Raw genomic sequence first — 22370 nt, 5'->3', positions numbered from 1 at the left:
ATATTTACACAGTTTTAGTTTGGGCAAAGTTAAGTGTAGCTTTTGCAAAACACCTGAAAAAATTGTTTCTTTTAAATTTATCTTAAATTGCCTCTATAAAATTATAATGACTGCCAGGAAACATTTTTGTCTTTTTATTATTTGTTTCCATGCTTATAGAAATAATCCCAATCTGTAATTCACACTAATATCTAAAGTTGCCAAGCTAAAAACATTTGATTGAGAAAAAGTGGCCTCCTCTTCTTTCTCCAAGAGAATGAGATGGTTTTTTTGGCTGTCAATTTTTGAGACAGCGTCTTACTATGTCACCCAGGCTGAGTGCAGTAGTGCAGTCATGACTTACTGCAGCCTCTACCTTCTGGACCCAAGCGATTCTCCTACCTCAGCCTCCGGAGTAGCTGGGGCCACACGTGCATGCTACCATGCCTGGATAGTTTTTAGATTTTTTTGTAGAGATGGGTTCTTGCTCTGTTGCCCAGACTGGTCTTGAACTCTTGGGCTCATGCAATCCTCCTGCCTGGGCCTCCCGAAGTGCTGGGACTAAAGATGTGAGCCACCATGCCCAGCCAAGAATGGGATGTTTTTTACCCAGACTTAAAATTATAATTGATCCACTTGAGAAATAAAATAAATATTCACCTGAACTTTTATCACCTGAACTTGGGAGCCATTAGTTTCAGATAAATTTTTAAATAAATCTGTTGCTGTCAGATCTGTCATTTACTTACCAACTGAAGTTGTGAACCTGATAGATTTAGATAACATGATACTCCTTAATAAACTTCCTACTCTATTTCTCACTCTTTGAACGTAGGTACTGAACAGATTTGGATAGTAAAGGATGCTTGATTTTATTTTTTTTCTTTTTTGAAACCTAGAGCATTGTACCAAAGTGAATGTTGTTGATCACTACAAGATTTTATAAGGTGTGGAATATTCAAAAGTTGTAATATTTTTCTTTGAAGTTGTTTGGTCTTTAATGTGTTTTGTCAGGCATTTCCTTTCTTTTTTAAAAAATCTTTTTTGAAACGGAGTCTCGCTGTGCCACCCAGGCTGGAGTGCAATGGTGCGATGTTGGCTCACTGCAACCTCCGCCTCCCAGGTTGAAGTGGTCCTCCTGCCTCAGCCTCCAAAGTAACTGGGACTACAGGCATGCACCACTGAGCCTGGCTAAGTTTTGTATTTTTAGTACAGGTGGGGTTTCACCATATTGGCCAGGCTGGTCTCAAACTCACGTGATCCACCCACCTTGGCCGCCCTAAGTGCTGGGATTACAGGTGTGAGCCACTGTGCCCAGCACGTTTCTAATATAAGTCTATTCTCAAAACTTTTATATAGTCACACACCTAAGCAACACAAATTGTATGTGATAATAAATGTGAACTTTGGATATTCATCCTGATCTTGCTGCAATTTACCTTTTAAATCAGGGAAAAGAGAAATGAAATTGCTTCAGTGATGACTATAAGAGTATATCTGTATTGTTTTAGTTTTCATCCGATTCTACTTTTTGATACGTGATAGAAGAGGAGTCTAGGTTGTAGTACTAGAAGATGGATTTATACATTTTTACAATTGTCCTTTTTGCAGAAGTTGAAGATTTACTATGAGATGGTTTTTTAATGAAATGTGAAAAGTCTGTAGTTTTGGTTTATTCCTGTAAGGCAAGATTAATAATATAAAGGCCCTTTGGGCAGTTTTTACACCTAGAAAGCACCTTTGAAGAGAAGGATTATGTATGTGAGAGAATGTTGGAGTTTCTGATGGGAGCAGCCAAGCGGGAAACATCCAGTATTTTGTCCTTTCAGCTTTTGGAGGCTCTTTTGTTTAGAGTTCAACTGCACATATTTACTGGAAGATGCCAAAGTGCACTGGCAATTTTACAGGTAAGCACTTGTTACAGGATTTAATTGCATTTTGTAGAAAAAGTTTAAAAGGTCTACACTGTTATCCATAGCATTATTTAATGGTTGAAAGCACAAGATTTGGATTTGAATCCTTGTTTTTCCACTTACTGCTAAGTCGTGTGACATTGGGTAAGTCTATGACTTGATTTCCTCATTTGCCTGATGGGTGTAGTATCTTTTTTTATAAGATACTAATAAGTAGAGTTTTTATAAGATACTAATAAGTAGAGTTTTTATAAGGTTTCAATGAAAGTATTTTATGTTAAGTATCCACAGATAAACTTCAAGATTCAAGCCATAAGGGAAAAAAATCAGTCTGATGAAAATAATCTATATGAGTGTGGCTTAAAAAAATTTTTTTCTTTTTACTGTTTTGTCTTTGTCTTACTAGATTTTAAGTATCAGGACACTTAAGATGTACCAACAAATATGACCTTTTTATTATTTCATAAACTTTAGCATGGTAAAAATTATGTTTATCTGGTATTGACATCTCTAAATAATTTTTTTATCAAAAAATTTTAAATTTTTCCTAGAATGCATTGAAATCTGCTAATGATGGAATAGTTGCTGAATACCTTAAAACAAGTGATCGATGTTTGGCATGGTTGGCCTACATACATCTTATTGAATTCAACATTCTCCCTTCAAAATTTTATGATCCATCTAATGATAATCCTTCAAGAATTGTTAACACAGAATCATTTGTAATGCCATGGCAAGCAGTTCAAGATGTAAAGACTAATCCTGACATGTTGTTAGCAGTTTTTGAAGGTAAGTATAAAGTTTATAAATTGTAATATCAACTGTTATGTTATAACATCAGTGTTTAGAACATTAACTACCCATTATTGTGATTCTCCATAATTAAGTGGAACAAATTTATATCTCTGTATTGCAAGTTTTAGTTTCACGATTCATAAGGCAAATTAAGTATTGAATCAGAGAAGATGGTCACTGGCATCTTTGAAAACCAGTAACTGCATGATATTACATTATGTTTCTGATTGTGGCAAATGGTATCTGTTAAATGTGTAAAGAAAATAAATTATGTAAGTTTGATGAATTGATTAAATCAGAGAACTAGGTACCTTTTTTTTTTTTTTTTTTAGCAGTCCATTAAGGTGGAAGTTTAAAGATTTGTATCTTGTCAGCCAATTAATATTTTCTCCATCAGTCAGTGAGGTTGGTTGCTTCTCTATATTAAATGGTAGGCCTGTTGTGGAACACATTACAAGATGTAAAGCCTGTTCCTAGAAGAAGTATATAGCCTAGTCAGAAGATAAAATGTATACATTTGTCATAATTATTAAACATATAAGGCCATATAACTGTGTGTTAGTATATAGTCTAAACTGTAGGCTACATAAAAGAGACTAGGGCCGGGCACAGTGGCTCATGCCTGTAATCCCAGCCAAGGAGGCATGGGCAGATCACCTGAGGTCAGGAGTTCGAGACCAGCCTGGCCAACATGGTGAATCCCCATCTCTACTAAAAATACAAAATTTAGCTGGGCGTGGTGATGCACGCCTGTATTCCCAGCTACTCAGGAGGCTGAAGCACAAGAATTACTTGAACCAGGAGGCAAAGGTTGCAGTGAGCTGAGATCACGCCATTGTACTCCATCTTGGACAACAGAGTGAGACTCAGTCTCAAAAAAAAACGAGACTAGGATCTGTGATTTATAGAATTATTTGATACTGGCCATGAACCCAAAGGGAAGAGATTATTATAGATTGGCATGATAAAGGAAGTCTTCATAGAAGAATGGGGACCTGGAGCTAGATGTTGAAGCATGGCTATCAATATGACAAATTGGGTCTCCTCAGAGATGGGGGTGGACCCTTGTCTTATTTATCGTTTTACTCCTAAGGTCCTGTAAGGATGTGTGGCAGAATATTAAGTGCTTATTAAATGCTTGTTAAATACCCAGTGAAGGAAGGAAAGTAAAGAAAGGACATTACTGTTAGGGGAGTTAAACAAAAAGCAACAGGTAGATGGGAATTTATACATGGATTTGAAGTGTGATTGGGAAAAGGGATAGGTCTTGCCAAACTGAGAATTCTGTGCTGGACAATCGTAGTGATTAAGCCTGGTAAGTAGAATGATACTTGATTTTCAAGAACCTTGAAAATGTGGTAGACTTGACGGTAGTAGAGGTTCTTTAAGAAAGAAAATGTGCTTGAAGAGAAATTACACCAATGGTAGGAAAACCAACCAGAAGCTGATGGCAGTAACTGAAGTACAAGAAAAGTATCCTGGGAAGGAGGGTATTAGAGACGTTTTAAGTTATCACATAGAAATACATGGGGGGGAGGCAGGGGGAGGCAGGGGCGGGTTGCAGATTAAATGTCGGGGAAGAGGAGAAGGAGTAATCAAAGATTTCAGAGTTTTGAGACTGGGAAAAGGAAAGTGTCATTAATAGAAAACTGGTAAGTTGGGAAGACTGATTTTGATGGTAGGAGTAGTATTTGTGATTGTAATTGGTCATTCAAGTGGAAATGATTGTTGGCGGTAGGAAATAAGGAAGTGGACCTTGGCCGTGCGTGATGCCTCACATCTGTAATCCCAGCACTTGATAATCTGCTGAGGCAGGTGGATCACCTGAGGTCAGGAGTTTGAGACCAGCCTGGCCAACACGGTGAAACCCCATCTCTACTAAAAATACAAAAATTAGTCGGGCATGGTGGTGTGTGTGCCTGTAATCCCAACTACTCGGGAGGCTGAGGCAGGATAATTGCCTGAACCCAGGAGGCAGAGAGGTTGCAGTGAGCTGAGATCGTGCCACTGCACTCCAGCCTGGGCAACAGAGCAAGACTCCGTTTCCAAAAAAAAGGAAGTGGACCTTACTTGGACAATTATCAATACATAAGTGGATTTGAGTGTTATTCACATAGAAGTTACTGTGTTATAGAATGCTTTACAGTTTTTATAATGTGCTTTTGAAGTAAATTATGCAGTAGTTGAGGCTATGGGATATTTTCTCTGAGGAAATGAGATTTAAGAGCATAACAGTAAGGAGTAAAAGGGACAGTGGAGTCATTAAAATGGGAATAAGAGGAAATGTAAACAATCTCTTGGAAGCAGAGGCAAGAAGAAATTAAGAAGAAGAGGAAGAACATTGTCAAATGTTAAATAAAATGAAGGTAGAGGTGAACTTTTATGTTTGGTTAGATATGAGTCCTTATAAGTGAACTTCAAGAGTGTAGTTTCAAAGTGATTGCATTCACTTTTAAACTCCATGGATCTGGGAAGTTGTGGTACCATTGGATAAGGAGGAAATGGCCACAGCTGTGCAAAGTAAAACATTGTACCATTTAGTAAGTAGCAACAAGATCAAGAAAAACTCTTTACAAGGGGAAAAGTGTGTTTTGATGGAGTAAGGAAAGGATCTAGTTTGGCGAGACATTCAAATGGCTGTGGGGCAGCAGGGCAAGACTTCCTTTGCAGTTGTCAGGGAAAGATGAAAAGATAATTTATTCTATAATTTTTTTTTTTGAGATGGGTTTTAAAGCATTTAGGATAACAGAGATACTTGTTTAAATGAAAACACTGATAGATGCAAAAGCTCATATGGGATGACTTTATTCTTACCAGGAAAGTTGAGGAAAAGTTGAAGGAATTGAATTTTAGGATTTTGGAGATTGCTTGAATAACTTCCTTTGAGTAAAAGCCAGAAGCTCAGTAAAGGTGAATAAGATGATGGATGGGTAATCAAAGGGAGGGGTCATCTTTTCCCATTGGTCTCTAGGAGTTGAAGTAACACAGTCAAATATTTCATTTTTATGATTGACATGATTCATGTTGTGATGTTTTTGGGTAGATGCGGTGAAAGCTTGCACAGATGAGAGCCTTACTGTTGAGGAAAGAATAGAGACCTGCCTTCCACTTTACACAAACATGATTGCTCTGCACCAACTCCTGGAGAGGTACAACTTAATTGCCAAGCAGCTCACCTTGTATTAAAAAGTGATCTTTTCATGTTTTTAACCTTTTTGTTTTTGTTTTTGTTAAGGTATGAGGCTGCAATGGAGCTTTGTAAATCTTTACTGGAATCATGTCCCATTAACTGCCAGTTGCTGGAAGCCCTCGTTGCATTATATTTGAAAACAAATCAGCATGACAAAGCCAGAGCATTGTGGCTTACTGCATTTGAAAAAAATCCTCAGAATGCAGAGGTTTTTTATCATATGTGCAAATTCTTCATCTTACAGGTAAAAAATAATGTATAATTCTTAAATATGATGCTTTTATATTTCAAATTTCCCTGTCAGCACCAGGAAGTGTTTCCTGGTCCTTTTACCCTTTGCAAGTTGTGTTAAGTGTTCCTTCTCTCTCTGCCATAGTTCTACCTTAACACTTATTACAGTGCTTTGTAATTTTATTCCTAGCTACTTTAATATATGCTATACTAAACTTCTTGAAGGCAAGGAACATGTTTACTCATATTTGCAGCCCAACGCCTACCACAGTGCTAGATGACTAGTGCATAATTGGTGGATGAAATGTGAACCTATGGTAGTGTTAGAGGTTAAGCTGTTTAATCGTTAGTGGAACTTAATTCAGAGAGTAAAATATAATAACAGTTTTCTGAGTATGTCTCAAACTCATCCCCTCCGCCCCTTACCCACCCAAGAAACTTAATCTAATGAGTACTTTTTTAAGGCTTTTTTTCTCCCTTGTGACATTTTAATTAAACATTGTAAGCCTGATATATATCCCCCTCCCTCTTTTTAAAATAGAATCGAGGCGATAATCTTCTTCCATTTTTGCGGAAATTTATTGCATCCTTCTTTAAACCGGGGTTTGAGAAGTATAATAACTTGGATCTGTTTCGGTAAGTTGTAGAATTCTTAGTTTGTAGAGGAATGAGAGAGAGCACAGTTCAGTAGAAAGATTACAGTTTTTTTCTTAAATGATTACCTTTTAGACTGACTTTTTAGTACTTAACAGAATACTCGAAACAGAATAAATAGAACAATAAAAATGGAGGCAAGATGGAAAATTCTTTAACATTCTTTGGATTAAACACACTATACAAAGTAAGGCATATATTATAACCATAGTAACTCATTCTTTTACTTTATTGTTATTGTTGTTAATTTTAGTACTGAATATTATAGCACTTAGTTATCCCAAGGCAATCTCAGTGATTTTTTACAAAATATATTTTCATTTATTTGATTGTTTATCAAAGTGAATATAAATAATATGCCTTTTTCTTTTTTTAATTCTGAAGAGAACTACTCTAGCCCTTGATATGTCATGGAGTAAGAAGTTTCAGAGGATCCTTTTCTCAACCATTAATTTCTTAATAGCTCATATAGCGCTGTACTTACTGTCTTTCCTGAGAGTTCCTATTCCAACAATAAGAGGTCATGGCAGGTTTTGAATAATGATTTTTTAGGGGGGAGCCTCTTAAAATTATCTTTCCTTTGTCCTCCTCATCTCTTTATGGGGTTAGCAAACTTTTTTCTTAAGAGCCAGAAAGTAAATATTTTAGGTTAGCAGGCTATGTAGCCATGTAGTCTATTACCACTACTCTACTATTATATTGCTTTATTGAGAAACCAGCCATAGATGAAATGTAAATGAATGGTTATGACTGTGTTCCAGTACAGCTGTTTACAAAAATAGGCATGGTTTGCTGATCCTAAGTTAAAGCAGCATCAAAAGGAAAATATTTTATCACGACATACTCTATTTTGTATTAGGAAGAACTGAGAGAAGAAAGACCTAAGCTGAATATCTCTCAAAAAAATTTATTGTAGAAAATACAGATGAGTGAAAATAGAATCTTAAAGCCCAAATTTTTTTAAGTAAGTGATCTGTTCAACCTAGACCTTGTTTTTGTTGTTGTTGTTGTTGTTGTTGTTTTAATTTTACTTTAAGAAATGGAATCTCGCTCTGTCTCCCAGGCTGGAGTGCTGTGGTGCAATCTCACCTCATTGCAACCCTCCGTCTCCCAGGTTCAAGCAATTCTCCTGTCTCAGCCTCCAGAGTAGCTGGGATTACAGGCGCACACCCCCCACACCTGGCTAATTTTTTGTATTTTAGTAGAGACAGGTTTCACTGTGTTACCCAGGATGGTCTTGAACTCCTGAGCTCAGACTGCCTTAGCCTCCCAAAGTGCTAGAATTACAGTTGTGAGCCACTGTGCCCGGCCCACCCTAGAACTTTTTGTGAACATGGCAGTTTTATTTGAGATTTGGGAACACTATTCCCTTCCAGACTTGAGTCTTTATATATGTCCTCTTATGGTAGCAATTTATTGCCATTGCAATTTTAGTGCCCTTCCCAAAGGACCCTTCTTTCTGCTCTGTTACATCTATATTAATATTTACAAATAATTACAAATGAAATAATTCTAAATGCAAATTAATAGAAAATAATTAAACTTCTATAAGGAGTTTAGAGATTTTTCAGCTTCTCCATACTCAATTTCTTCCTCGTTTAAATTGGTTTGCTTTAACATCTCAAGCTCAGGCAAAGGACTAATTCAAGGCTGAACCAAGCTCTTTAGAGATTGCTGATTCTGGTCTTCCCTTGGGCACGGAGATAATTGGTTTAGTTTAAAAGAAAATGCTACCAATTTCTGCCTTGGTAACTAATCGAAGATTTTCAGATCTTCTTGATGCCAGCTTAATAAGGCAGAATAAATAAGCATCAATAAAAATTTGAAAATGAGTTGTCTCCAAATATATTCTCATTACTAAGTCATCTTTATTATTTTGTGGAAATAGTCATAATTCACTGAGAATTAAGAGAAAAAGGTATTCTGTTTATAGCTTATTTAGACAACAATGAAACCCTTGTTTACACAAAGATTGTGCATTTCTGTTAATTTAGAAAGTCTTTTTCATCAGCTATTAGGAGAATGACGATAGATGAGATAATTTTTGGCCTTGCCATACTTACTGTATATTGATACAAGTTTTTAAAATTTATAAATTGTCAGTGTTTATTAATAGGAGAAATCTGCTCTTAATTGGTTCAAAATACTTTTAAAATTTCATGAGTAGAAATTGTTAAGCAAAATACTTAGCATTGTAATTTTTACCTGGAGTTGAATCAACTCTCTATGTGACATTTAGTATAAAGATGGCAGGCAGAAGGAACTAGATAGGTAATTTTCATGTGTTTCAAGTCAATTTGAAGATTAAGTAGATAGCTAGAAAAATTAATTTGGGGATATCATTTACTTTACTAAAGTTAAACTAGGGATTATAGTCTTAAGTAGATTAGATTTGAAGTTATCTCTTCTGACCATCTCAGTTTTCAGTGAGGATGTTAAGGGATTAACTCATGGTAATGTAGCTTGTCTTGGCAAAGTCAGGATGATAACCTGACTTCTAGATGTTCTATTTCTTGTCTTTCTTATGTTTGCCCCTGATGCAGCCTGTCTAATTCATTAAGACTTGTCCCCTTGCAATTATTTAAAAATTTAAGACAAATAGTTATACTAGATTGTCATTTTTGTGATCAATGTATTTCCTTTAAAAACGTTGTTCTTAAGGATGGTGGTGTCTTACACACAGATTAAAATACATTGGAGGGAAAGTGGACTTAGTCCAGTAGAATTCTTTACTGATTGACTTTTTAGAGTTACTGGGATCGACTTACAATCCTAGTAAGTATTGTGGTTTTTCAAGAAGGGGCTATAATTTGTAATATTTCCCAAACTTATTTGATCATAGATCTCTTTTGACAGGTACCTTATGGGCTAATGTGTTATAGAATACACTTTGATATCATGTCTAAAATTAAACTTAAATGGGTTATATGTGTGTATGGCTGTATGTGAGAGAGATTACTTTCAGACATAAGGTTTAGTAAATCCTTTTTTTTTTTTTAAGAAAGGGTCTCACTCTTTAACATGGGCTGGAGCACAGTGTTGTGATCTCAGCTTACTGCAATCTCTGCCTCCTGAGTTCAAGCTATTCTCCCACCTCAGCCCGGGAGTAGCTGGGACTACAGGCATGCACCACCACGCCTGGCTAATTTTTGTATTTTTTGTAGAGATCTTGGGGTTTCACCCAAGTTGTTAGCCAGGCTGATCTTGAACTCCTGACCTTAAATGATCCACCTACCTTGGCCTCCCTAAGTGCTGGGATTACGGGTGTGAGCCACAGCCCCAGGCCTTGTAAATCTTTTTTTAACAAGAAAGTACAGATTTCATTGGAAAATTTCAGATACTTGGTAGACTCATTTGTTCTTTTTAAACTAGGTTTAATTAGAGCATTATGGGGTTTTGTTTAATCTTGGGGATAGAATAAAAAATTCATTTTAGGAGGAGAGTTTTTCATATAGGTATAAAATAATAAAATTGTGGCCAGGCACAGCGGCTCATGCCTATAATCCCAGCACTTTGGGAGGTTGAGGCATGTGAATTACTTGAAGCCTGGAGTTCAAGACCAGCCTGGCCAACATGGCGAAACACTGTCTCTATTACAAATACAAAAATTAGCTAGGCGTGGTGGTACATGCCTGTAGTCCCAGCTACTCGGGAAGCTAAGACATGAGAATCACTTGAACCTGGGAAGTGGAGGCTGCAATGAGCCGAGATTATGCCACTGCACTCCAGCCTGGGCGACAGAGCGAGACTCGTCTCAAAAACAAACAAACAAAAAAAACATTGTGAGTAACGTGTAATCCTAGAGATGTGACCAAAGAGGTATGGTATGCATATGAAAAGAAAGTCTCGTTGCTTTCTAAAAAATATTTAAATGAAATTTAAGTGAAACTAACGATTTTAAAAAATAATGTGTGTAATTCATGTGTGTATAGGTGTAATTTAAAACAATACTTGGTTTTTTTTCAGGTATCTTTTAAATATTCCAGGACCAATTGACATTCCATCTCGTTTATGTAAAGGGAATTTTGAGGATGATATGTTTAACCACCAAGTTCCTTATTTGTGGCTGATTTACTGGTGAGACATCCACTGTGGAGAGATATTGCATACTAGGCCTGCATTTGCTGTTTATTATTGAATTACACTGTGTTTGTTATAATTAACTTGATGTTAAAGTCATTGAAGCACAATTGAAGAGATGCTAAGGTTTACTATATACTGGAGAAGAAAGGTCAAAAGAAGGATTCTATTGTAATAACATCTGTAATGTTTAAAATCCTTTGTCATTCCTTCACCTGATAGAATTGAATGATAGACATGTTTTCCTTCATTTTTTAAACAGCCTTTGTCATCCTCTTCAATCAAGTATTAAAGAGACAGTGGAGGCATATGAGGCAGCATTAGGGGTGGCCATGAGGTGTGATATAGTACAGAAGATATGGATGGAGTAAGTTTAATTTTTCTTGATAAGAATGGGATTTGGGCATAAAGGGGTATGGTTGGGAAAGGGGTGACCAGCTTTCTTGGTGAGAGAACTACTGGCTTAGTTATTCTAAATTGCAATATTTTTCTTTTGGCAGTTATCTTGTCTTTGCGAATAATAGAGCTGCTGGATCCAGAAACAAAGTTCAAGAATTCAAATTTTTTACTGATTTAGTGAATAGATGTTTGGTTACAGTCCCTGCCCGATACCCCATTCCTTTTAGCAGTGCTGATTACTGGTCCAACTATGAATTTCATAATAGGGTAAGAACTCAAAACTTTTTTCTTTAGATGTTTGTATAAAACAAAGAGACTTTAAAAATGATAGCAAAACTCCTGTTTTATATCAAGAGAGCTTTTTCTAGGACTACTTTCTTAACATTCACTATTATTCTTGACCATGTTTCTTATCTATTTAGAGTCTAGCAATAGAACCCTTTGAGGCTCAATTAAAATGTGCATTAATTATTATGTTACAGTTATGAAAATTTAACATTGGAAGCAAAATAGAAGGGATATTAAGGTGTAATACATATTAATGAAAAAACACATCAAATCAAAGATTCTGTTGTAATACCTGTAATGTTTTGCTTGAGTAGTTGAAAATTCTACTGAATGAAAAATTTAGTAGCTTCAAAATAAGTAAGAATGGGCTTATACGTTGTAGCTGCTCTTTTTGTAAATATTTTGTCAAGCAAATATAGCTATACATAAGGCATAAGAAAGTTTAAAATTAGGTGCTGCTTATAATTCTAAAAGTAGAATCTAAAGATACAGTTTTGTGATTACCTTTTTAAAAAAATTTTTTTCAGGTACTACTTTTATTCAGCGCATTATAGGCTAAAAAGCTCCTTGCTAAAGCTTATTGTAGACTAAAACATATATATGTTTTATTTATTTATTTTTGGTGGGGCAGTTTTGTTGCTAATCAGGATAACCAATTATTATGCTTGTACTTCTATGCCATTCTTTATCCCAGGATCTCAAACCACTTTATGGACATTAAGTCATTTACACACGGGCATTCCATGAGCAAGATGTGGCAGGTATTATTAGCCCTATGACTTGCCGAGCTATACAGCAAGTAAAGGTAGACTCAGGAATGAAAACCCGGACTCCTGGCTTCTTGTCAGTGTTCTGCCCATGGTTCTCATCACTAGACCATATTTCCTAATTCGTATTTGGAAAGTCACTAATAAAATTAATGGTAGGAACTGTAACTCACAACATCATACATTACTATAATTTATACATTCATATCTTAAAGACCATTTTGGTTTTCGTGTTAAAACACATAGGTAATTGGATTTCACATTTTGGTTGCATTCATTTTTCGCCCCCCTCAACCTTTACAGGTTATTTTCTTTTATTTGAGCTGTGTTCCAAAGACCCAGCATTCCAAAACCTTGGAACGGTTTTGTTCAATTATGCCAGCTAATTCTGGACTTGCATTGAGGTAAGAAAAAGTAACATTCTTTTGGTTCTCTGCCTAATGGAATAGGCTCTTCATATAAAATTATTCTTGAAAACTTGATAAAAATAGTCTGTTGTTCCATTATGTCCTCATGAATATATACTACTTAATTTCAGAGTTGTTAAGCCAATATTTAGCTATTCGTTCAAAAGTCAGTGTAAAAATTCTGGTCGCTTCAGAAAACTTCAAGTTACAAGGGGGCAAATAATTCCATTCAAGTAAAGTTCAACTGTGTTCCCTAAACACACACCATCTGTCCTTAGCATGTGCATTATAAGCAGTAAGCTTGTTTTCCATGGCAAGGGAATATTATTTAAGAGGCTTTCATATTTTCACCTAGGTCAGTTGCTTTCAAATATTGGCAAACATTAGAATCTCCTGGGATGCTCATTTAAAATGTAGATTCCTGACCTTGAGCCCTCACACCACATTTTTGAAGCACTGATTAGGGATTTCATATATTCAGTCAGAACGAGATTTCTCAGCCTTTCTTTGTACTTTCTCTGCTCTGATACAGCAAACCCACTTTCATCCACAAGAATTATGCTTTTTAATTCAAAAAGGTACCCTGCACGCTAATGCATTGGCCTCCACTTGTACAGTCATTCCCACTGCATCAGTTGTATCTTATCGTTTTATGGATCATAAGATGCCTAAAATATTTATAAAATGTTCCCTTATGTTTTAAAGGATTTACATTTCATTTAGCATGTATGTGGGGAAAATCATATAAAAGTTTAAAAACTACAGTTGAGACAAAGATAATGGTAGTATTTTACAATTTTCTTAGCAAGCCTGCCAGTCTGTAGAAGCTCATTACAGAAATGTTAATTATGAAACACCTTTGATAAAATGTGAAATAGAAAATGTGGTCATATTTTGACATAATTTTCTATTGTGATAGGCATTTTAGAATGTAGGTAGTTTACTTGTTTATTTTGTTGGTAAATCCCTACCTCTGTGTTTTGACACTTATTTCCTCTGGTCGTCCCTGTTCTTTTTTTCCAGGAGAATAGAGAACTTTAATGGTTACTATACATGCATTTTAGTTCAAGAAATATTTAAGATTGATCATACTCTAAGAAAGAAAAATACCAGGAAATTGCATTAATATCAAGCCATTAGTTTAAAAAAAAAAATTGGGATGGGAAATAGGGACTCTTATTTGGAGGAAATGCTTTTATGTCCTATAGAAATACATGCACCTTAGTGTAGTTTGGTAAGATGAGCATAGATCTTGACTTGACCTCTTCATAGTTTGCACATTCCTGTCCCAGGGTAATTTTTGTAAGAGACATTCTGAAATATTTGCTGGGTAGCCTTTATGGAATTTAACTAATCAAGATTTATACTTAATCATTGTGCTCATAGAGCACATTTGGGGTTCCCTAGACCGCAATGCTTTGTTCATTTTCCTGAATGTACTTTACAGGTTACTTCAACATGAATGGGAAGAAAGCAATGTTCAGATTCTGAAACTTCAAGCCAAGATGTTTACATATAATATCCCAACATGCCTGGCCACCTGGAAAATGTAATGCAACAATCATGTACATGTTTTTATAGCTATTGCTTTTATTTATAAGGTTTGCTCCAGACAGGTAAATCTGAAATGACATCTATATATATATGTATTTTTTTTTCTTTTTTTCGTGGACAGATTGCTATTCTTAATTTAGATTTGTTTTTAGCATTTACTGAGGTTTAATGAGAGTGAGTACTCATTAAGAATTGCCTCTAAAAGCAAAAAGCGTAGACTTTTAATTTTCTTTGAAGGAGAACATTTAAGTAACAGTACTGTTATTAAACAGATCTGCTACAGTCATTTTAAGACCGCCTCTTTTGAAATGTGGTGTGTCTACCCTGGTACAGTCTGATTTCTTCTTTCTTTTAAAGGTGTTAGTGCTAGGTATTTTTGACTAGTAATTATGAGGTGTTTTGTTTTTGTTTTTGTTTTTGTTTTCCTCCCGTGAACGTTATTTATGTTCAAAACACTGGTCTGCTTTTTTCTTGTAAAGTTGATAAAAATTGTTGAATTTTTCTTTTCACTATAGGTTTTCCTCCTTGGAAGTTTAGCCTGTTAACTTTCAGGAAGTTTTGTACTCAGATTCCCACAGTCAGTATTCTGCCAGTGGTGGTGTTTCATTTTGTTCAAAGATATATAAATTTTTCTTTTCCTTTTTCTGTATTCCTTTTTTTTTTTTTTTTCCTTAGAGCCATTGCTGCTGAGATTGTTCTAAAGGGACAAAGAGAGGTAAGCCATGGTTGAATATCAGATGGGTCACTTTTAAAAAGTTTTTCTGTGCCTTTTGTTGACTTCTCAATTTAAAAGAATTAAAGCACAGAAGTTAACATTTCATGCACACTCAGAACCAGGTGGGGAAACAAAAGTAGTTAACATTTTAAGAGCACCAAATATTTGGAAACTCCAAAACTCAGCATAACCATTTTGTCTCAGATGTTACTGTGAATTACCATTCTTTAAACAGATAGAATTATGAAGGTGTTTTTCATTATGTTTTCTGATGGAATTGTGTGTATATCTATCTTACAGGTCCACCGTTTATATCAGAGAGCCTTACAGAAGTTACCTCTTTGTGCATCACTGTGGAAAGATGTAATGCTTTTTATCTTTTATTTTATCTTGATGTTTTCCTGTAAATTTTCTGCATGTGCCATATCCATTGATGTGGTAATGCTCAAACTCTAGCTAAGTCTTACTTCTATGCTTCCCTGTCTTTTACAGCAACTCTTGTTTGAAGCATCAGAAGGAGGTAAAACTGATAACCTGAGAAAACTAGTTTCCAAGTGCCAAGAGATTGGAGTCAGCCTAAATGAGCTCTTAAATTTAAACAGTAACAAAACAGAAAGCAAGAATCACTGAACACTGGGTGCAGTCAGTTCTAAGTCCTTATAATAATTGCCAAAATTATTTGAATGATTCTTCAAGATTAGGCTGATCCCTGGCTAAGGTCTGTGTAAGGCAGACAAGCATTATTGATCATATCAAGTTCCCTACAATATCCTGTCCTCAAAACCGGAAGCAATGAACATGATCCTCTTCGGTTGGATAAATGAACTTCCTGTTTGGCCTGCTTCTAGGCCCTGCCAGATTCTCATAACATCATATACGTAAGTATAGTTCTCAAAGTGACTGACATTTATTTTAATTTTGCCTTGTTTTTGTTTTTTATTTTCTCCCCCATTCCTTTATTTTGTGTTATTCCTGATTCACTTGACACTCTCTGATGCCTGAGAGATTCCTGTTTGGGATTTAATATCCAGGGCTGTGTTTACAGTAAAAAAGCAGGCAGTCCCTTTTAGTTTTTCCTTTTTAAATTTTTTTTGAGATTCTTCATTTCAGGATTTAAAACTATAGCAGTCCATCTTAAGGAAAGTGTAACTGCCATGGCCACAAGTCTGCTAGTTGCACTTGAATGCTCTTTCAGGGTTGTTTATTGCCCTTTCTACGTTCTGGACTCCTTGCCGAGACTGTTTAACTTGAAGATTAAAGAAACTATTGCAAATGCCAGTGCATCAGAACCTAAGAGTGGTCAAATATTATGTGCAATTTTTTTGTAAAGAAATTTTAATTTATAATAAAGTTTAACAGTTTAAAGAACAGTTAATATTTGAACTGCTTTGTATTGAAATACTACTTTGTAGTATTAAAATTGTTTATATACTTTTTTAATATAAGTTAACTTTCTAAAAACTCTTGCTGTCTTTATTCACTTTTCACACTGGTGGGAAAGGGTCGAAGTCGGAGATAAAGATATTTACCATAACTTATAGCAATACTTTTTTATCTTGAAACTGCTTTCTCATTAAAAAAAAAAATTTAACGATTCTTAATTCATGAGAAGATGGATACTGTTGCGAGGACAGTGAACAGAGAGGTTTGCACTACCATTAAATTCCTTGTTCTCAAATTCACAGTGTTTAGAAGGTGCCTCCCAACTGTAGTTTGAATGATTTGCCTAGTGACGTGCCATCTTATGTTGAATATCAGTGTGATTGAATGCAGAGGAGACCTTGCTTTTTATTTTGTTTTCAGTTTATATTTGGTTGTTTTAACCTTGGCAAGAAAAATGTTAATGACACACACCACCACAAATCTGGTCTTAACAACTTGCACTTGAACTGTTAGAGGCAGAGCAGCAACCCCATGAAATACCAGGCAAACTTGTACATGTTTACATTTTATAATGCTCACTAAAAATAGAACCATGTTTTACCAGACAGGGCGATTTGGCTAGTAAGTGCTGTTTGATGGGGTCAAGAATGGAATCCATTTGTCTAGTGTCTTTCATTTAATCAAAAAGAAAGCTGGAGGCTTGCTGGTTTTTCCCTAAAACCAAAAAAATGTGGGTGGAAAATAGTAATCCTGGAGGAATAGATATCTATCTACTCACTGTATGCATTTAACTTTATATAACTTTGAAAGCTTTTCCTGCTCTGATTTTTTGAAAACAGTTGTTAGGTGCTTAGTAAAATATTTCCAGTGTGTGCCTCCATAGTGTAACAGTTTTTAATGTTAACTGAAATGTCTCAGTAGTTTTTAGGAGACAGTGCTAAGCTTGAACTTTTGTTGCATTAACAGTTCCATCAACAGTAACTGTTTTATCTGTCTCTTTTTTTTTTTAATGAGTTTTTTGCATTGGTGTATGTAGAACTCCACTCAGTGCATGCAGTCACAGGGTCCATCCATGGAGGCTGTACACTGACAACTCTAGGGATGGCCATTCACATGTTCTGCACAGTCATGTAGGAATAGGCCCTGTTTCCTCTTTGATCCATTGTCATATTGCTATTTAAAGGTATCTTATACAAATGATACTGCCTTAAAGATAAATTCTCGTATCATCTTTTCTTCCTGTCAGTTTATAAACTCACTTTAACCTTCACATTAAAAAAAAAAATCACACACACTGCTTAAGGGTGAGGTATATGTTCTTGTCATCCTTCCGTTATCAGTTTTACTTTTTTTTTTTTTTTTTTAAATGAAGTGCTTTCAGTACATGATAATTAAAGTATTAAGCAAATTTGGGTTAAAGTTGTTATGGTTATTGCAGAAACATGAGTATAAAAATATTTAACATACTGTGTGACTAAAGTCTTTTTTTTGGACAGAGAAAAGACTAGGCATTGAGAACTGCAGTCCCTTGTATCTGCCACCCCTGCTGGGGGACAAAACATGCTAACAAAAGAGGCCTTTTTAGGCTGTGGGATTTTATCTCTGATAAAGGAAATGGAGTGGTAGATTGTGATGTATTTTTATGTGTTTTTGTTCATTTTAGAGAACAGCCTAATATTTCTATTTGCCTTTTAACGGAAAGTGGACCTTGTAACATTGTTTTTCACTCGATTATCTAAGGCGGTTTGCTTTCAATTAAAGGGTGTATAAACCTACATCATAAAGTAAGCAAGAATCTCCAGGTGCAACATCTAAGAGCTAAAGGCACTAAGCAGACAAGAAAAAAGTGATTAAGACTGACAACAAATGTAGAGGGACTTTATTGAAGATTGTAGTTCAAATATTTATTTTTCAAGGTTGTTGAAAAGGTAGGAACATGTGGCTAGAATACAAAGCAGGGCCAATATTCTTGGTTAAAGCTGTCATGTGTTCACAGATAAGTCCTAATTTCCTCAAGTCTGCTTTCATGTCTGTATGTTAACATTAATGTGAGGGAAGAATGGGGAAATACAATTTTAGTGACCTTTCAGGTTTCAGGATTATGCCTGCAGGTGTGTCATTGCCCTTCAGTGCATATTAACAGTAATTATACAGAACATTTTGAACAAGAGCTGGTCAAGAAAAGGCAAGCTTCTGATGAACATTTCTGATATTGTTTCTTTTTTGTTTAAAATTAGGACTGTATCTTTCCAAGCTATGATGCTTCTTAATATAGGTGGTAGAGTCAAACTGAAAAAGAGCTTTTTCTTTCTTTCGTCTTTTTTGGGGGTAGAGGAGTTTATTCCATATGCCACCAGAATGCCCCCTTTCTACAGGTGTTCCTCAGTTGCATGTTTCACTGTTGGGGAGAGGGGCAGTGAACAGCTACCTCAAGACATGCTGTTCCATCCTGTCCTCATTCCCATCTTCCACCATCATTCGCATAACCTTCCTCACTACTTTTTCAGTACTACCTGATTTAGATTTTGATAAATGTGAAAAGATTTTTCAATTTTTTCTGACATCTTTGAGGTAGATAATGGAAACTTGCCTCTGTCTTCCACAAATGGTAAGATGGATATAGAGATTGTCTCCACTTCTCATTTGGTGACCTTCAAAAGAGGGACCCCACAACATGTTTTTCAGAAGCTTCATGAAGAGAATCAGGCATTTTTTCATTTCAGAATCCATTTGAGCTCTGTGCTAGGCATTCTCAATACAGAGAAGAGTAAAGGGATCCCCTTTTACGTTGTAACAGAAGAGGAACGTATGCCAAGGAAGCATCTCCAAAGGGTATCTATCCTAACTTGAGTTAGAAGTTGGGAGAGGCTTCCTGAATGGAAGTTAATCACTGAGCTAAGGGGAAAAATGGAGGAAAAGTTAAGACCAATAATAATTTCAAAAATCGTGTCACTTCTATCTGCACATTTGGAAACCTGTGCATTTTTTAAAAACTTTCTGAAAAGCTTTAACTTTCCAAATTCATTCACAACTGAAAATTCATTAAACATGGTAACAGATGTGTAAAACTCCATAGCAGCCTAACTGTTCAGAAGAGAGTGCCTTTGGGGCACCCTGTGCTTCAAAACCCACATGAGCATGAGTGACTAGGAGTAATCCTATTAGAAGACCCAGTTTAAACAGCATTGATTTCCAAAGTCTGATTGTAATTGCAGCTGCTGCTACTAGCTTTTACTTTTTCCCCCTCTCTAACTTCTTGGGTAATGCACGAATAAAATGTCACTTGCAACATTTATTATCTACAACTTGCAGAGCACTATTTCAATTCCAGTCTACATGGTTTTCCATTACTTTTTTTTAAAACCTTTCCTATGGTGTTGAGCCATTACGTTTTAAGAGTCATGGTTATTTTTCTGTTTATATAGAACTACCCAAAGTGGGCCGGGGGTGGTGGCTTACTTCTGTAATCCCAGCACTTTGGGAGACCGAGGCGGGCAGATCACGAGGTTGACGGATCACGGGGTCAGGAGATAGAGACCATAGAGACCATCCTGGCTAACATGGTGAAACCCCGTCACCCTGTCTCTACTAAAAATGTAAATTAGCTGGGCGTGGTGGTGGGCTCAGCTATTCGGTAGGCTGTGGTCTCAGCTATTCGGTAGGCTGAGGCGGGAGAATGGTGTGAACCTGAGAGGGGGAGCTTGCAGTGAGCTGAGATTGTGCCGCTGCACTCCAGCCTGGGCGACTGAGCGAGACTCCATCTCAAAAAAAAAAAAAAAAAGTGGCCCAAAGTGTCTTCACTGCTTTAAACTGGTTTTTCCATATGACCCAATACCAGAAATGTTTTCAACCAATGTAAAGCTAATTAAAGCCAGGAATAAAATGATTCTGTTGAGGAACAACAATAACCAAAAAAAAATGTTTAAACTTAGAGGAATGTGTGCTTCCTAGTTTGATGGAACGCAGAAGTTCCAGAATATCTGAAGCCATTACTACTCTTAAGTGGTGGGTGCTGTGATTGATCTGAATTTTCCCTCCAGTATAAGAACAAAACAATACAAAACAGTGAATAGAACATTAAGAGTATGTGAGTTAATTGTATTTCAATTACCATAGAGTAACATGAATATTTTACTTTTACGCAAGACTATATAATAAATTTTGAAGACCATCCAAACTATAAACAAGTATGACTTTTCAAGGGCTATCTTCTATGAATTAAGTAAAATTTTAAATTTAAACATGAAAACTATTTGCATAGCCTTTCTTAAAAAGTATATACATTTGCCTTTTGGGAATCTGAAAGTTGCAAGACTGATTATCAAGTCTGTTGAAATCAAAGGTAGGTTTACAATATTGTTTGGTCAATCAAGCAGCTTAAATCTTGCAAAAGTTCTTACCTAGCGAAAGTAAGCCATATGAAAGAGAATGATAGCCAACAGTCTAAAGGAGCTGAATCAGGAAGAGTGACAGACTGGTGAGCTGTTTGCATTAGTGGACATAATCAGGGCATCTGCTGCCAAGGCCAAAACACTCAACTTGGCACATCATACAGTGAAATTTATGAGATTGCCAGGAGATAGATTTGACATTTCATACTGTTTGAAATGGAGCTACAAAGAAATAGTTTCAGGAAATGGAGAAGTGTGAACCAATGTGAGTGATGAAAAAGTGTGTATCTAAAAGATCTGGGTATTAGATTCAGCTCTACCATAAACTAGCTATGTAATTGTGACAGGCCGTTTCACTGCCCCCTATCTCTTTTTCTGCATTAAAATGGGGAATGATGTGTACTTACTTCAGGGGTGTTGAGATCAAATAATAGGAATTACTCTTAAAAAAAAAAAATGAGAAGTATTTTGAGTTTAGAATCATGTTCCAAAATTTTGAAAGCAGAGATGCTACAAAATAATAGTTTGCTTCCTCTAGACCTAATTTCTTTTCTTCTTCTTTTTTTTTAATTTTTTTTTTTTGAGACAGGGTCTCTTACCCAGGTTGGAGTGCAATGGTGCAGTCATGGCTCACTGCAGCCCCGACCTCCTGGGCTCAAGTGATCCTCCCACCTCAGCCTCATGAGTAGCTGGGATCACAGGCACACACTACCATGCTTGGCTTTTTTCTTTTTTCTTTTTTTTTTTTTTTTTTTTTTTTTGTATTTTTTGTAGAGACAGGGTTTCACTGTATTGGCTAGGCTGGTCTTGAACTCCAGAGCTCAAGCAGTCTTAACTGCCTAGGCCTCCCAAAGTATTGGGATTACAGGTGTGAGGCACCATGCCCAGCCCTGGACAGAATTTCATTGCTGTCACTTGATGAAGAGCATATAACTCTACCAATGCTCAAGCATGAATTAGTTGCTGTTTGCAAGAGAGACAGCAGAAAATTGTTGTGTAGGCCAGGTACCGTGGCTCAGGCCTGTAATACCTGCACTTCAGGAGGCCAAGACAGGAGGATTGCTTGAGACCAGCCTGGGAAACAGCGAGACCGTGTCTCTAAAAAAAAAAACAACTGCTGTCTAAATTCAGTGGCTCATTCCTGGCATTACCAAAATAACAGATAAAAATATCAGTTAAGAGGTGGTCTTGGCTGGACACGGTGGCTCACGCCTGTAATCCCAGCACTTTGGGAGGCACTTAGCAGCTGCCCAGCACCTGCTAAGGCAGGCGGATCACGAGGTCAGAAGATCAAGACCATCCTGGCTAACGTGGTGAAACCCCATCTCTACTAAAAATACAAAAAAACCAACTTGGTGGCGGGCGCCTGTAGTCCCAGCTACTCGGGAGGCTGAGGCAGGAGAATGGCGTGAACCCAGGAGGCGGAGCTTGCAGTGAGCCGAGATCGGGCCACTGCACTTCAGCCTGGGTGACAGAGCAAGACTCTGTCTCAAAAAAAAAAAAAGAGATGGTCTTGAGACAGGCGTGGTGGCTCATGCCTGTAATCCTAGGACTTTGGGAAGCCAAGTTAAGACGATCTCAAGTTTAGGAGTTTGAGACCATCCTGGGCAATATAAAGAAACCC

The 22370-nt window shown here is 36.4% G+C and overlaps 1 protein-coding gene across 3 annotated transcripts in view; it reads left to right on the top strand.

Moving 5' to 3' along the window:
- Positions 1-16347, top strand: part of ZFC3H1 (zinc finger C3H1-type containing) — a 53643-nt gene extending 37296 nt beyond the window's left edge. For all 3 annotated transcript variants that reach the window (XM_008004033.3, XM_073020949.1, XM_073020950.1), the window contains 13 exons: positions 1698-1886; positions 2444-2681; positions 5731-5836; positions 5923-6121; positions 6650-6744; positions 10729-10839; positions 11105-11209; positions 11343-11508; positions 12600-12700; positions 14151-14252; positions 14933-14972; positions 15273-15335; positions 15465-16347. In XM_008004033.3, the coding sequence (XP_008002224.3) occupies positions 1698-1886; positions 2444-2681; positions 5731-5836; positions 5923-6121; positions 6650-6744; positions 10729-10839; positions 11105-11209; positions 11343-11508; positions 12600-12700; positions 14151-14252; positions 14933-14972; positions 15273-15335; positions 15465-15602 (1653 nt within the window). In that variant the 3' untranslated portion in view covers positions 15603-16347. The remainder of the gene's footprint in view (positions 1-1697; positions 1887-2443; positions 2682-5730; positions 5837-5922; positions 6122-6649; positions 6745-10728; positions 10840-11104; positions 11210-11342; positions 11509-12599; positions 12701-14150; positions 14253-14932; positions 14973-15272; positions 15336-15464) is intronic.
- Positions 16348-22370: the final 6023 nt, after the last annotated feature.

This window comes from Chlorocebus sabaeus, chromosome 11 (assembly GCF_047675955.1).
Source record: "Chlorocebus sabaeus isolate Y175 chromosome 11, mChlSab1.0.hap1, whole genome shotgun sequence".
Classification (NCBI taxonomy): Eukaryota; Metazoa; Chordata; class Mammalia; order Primates; family Cercopithecidae; genus Chlorocebus; species Chlorocebus sabaeus.
This window is presented reverse-complemented; position numbering and strand designations above follow the sequence as displayed.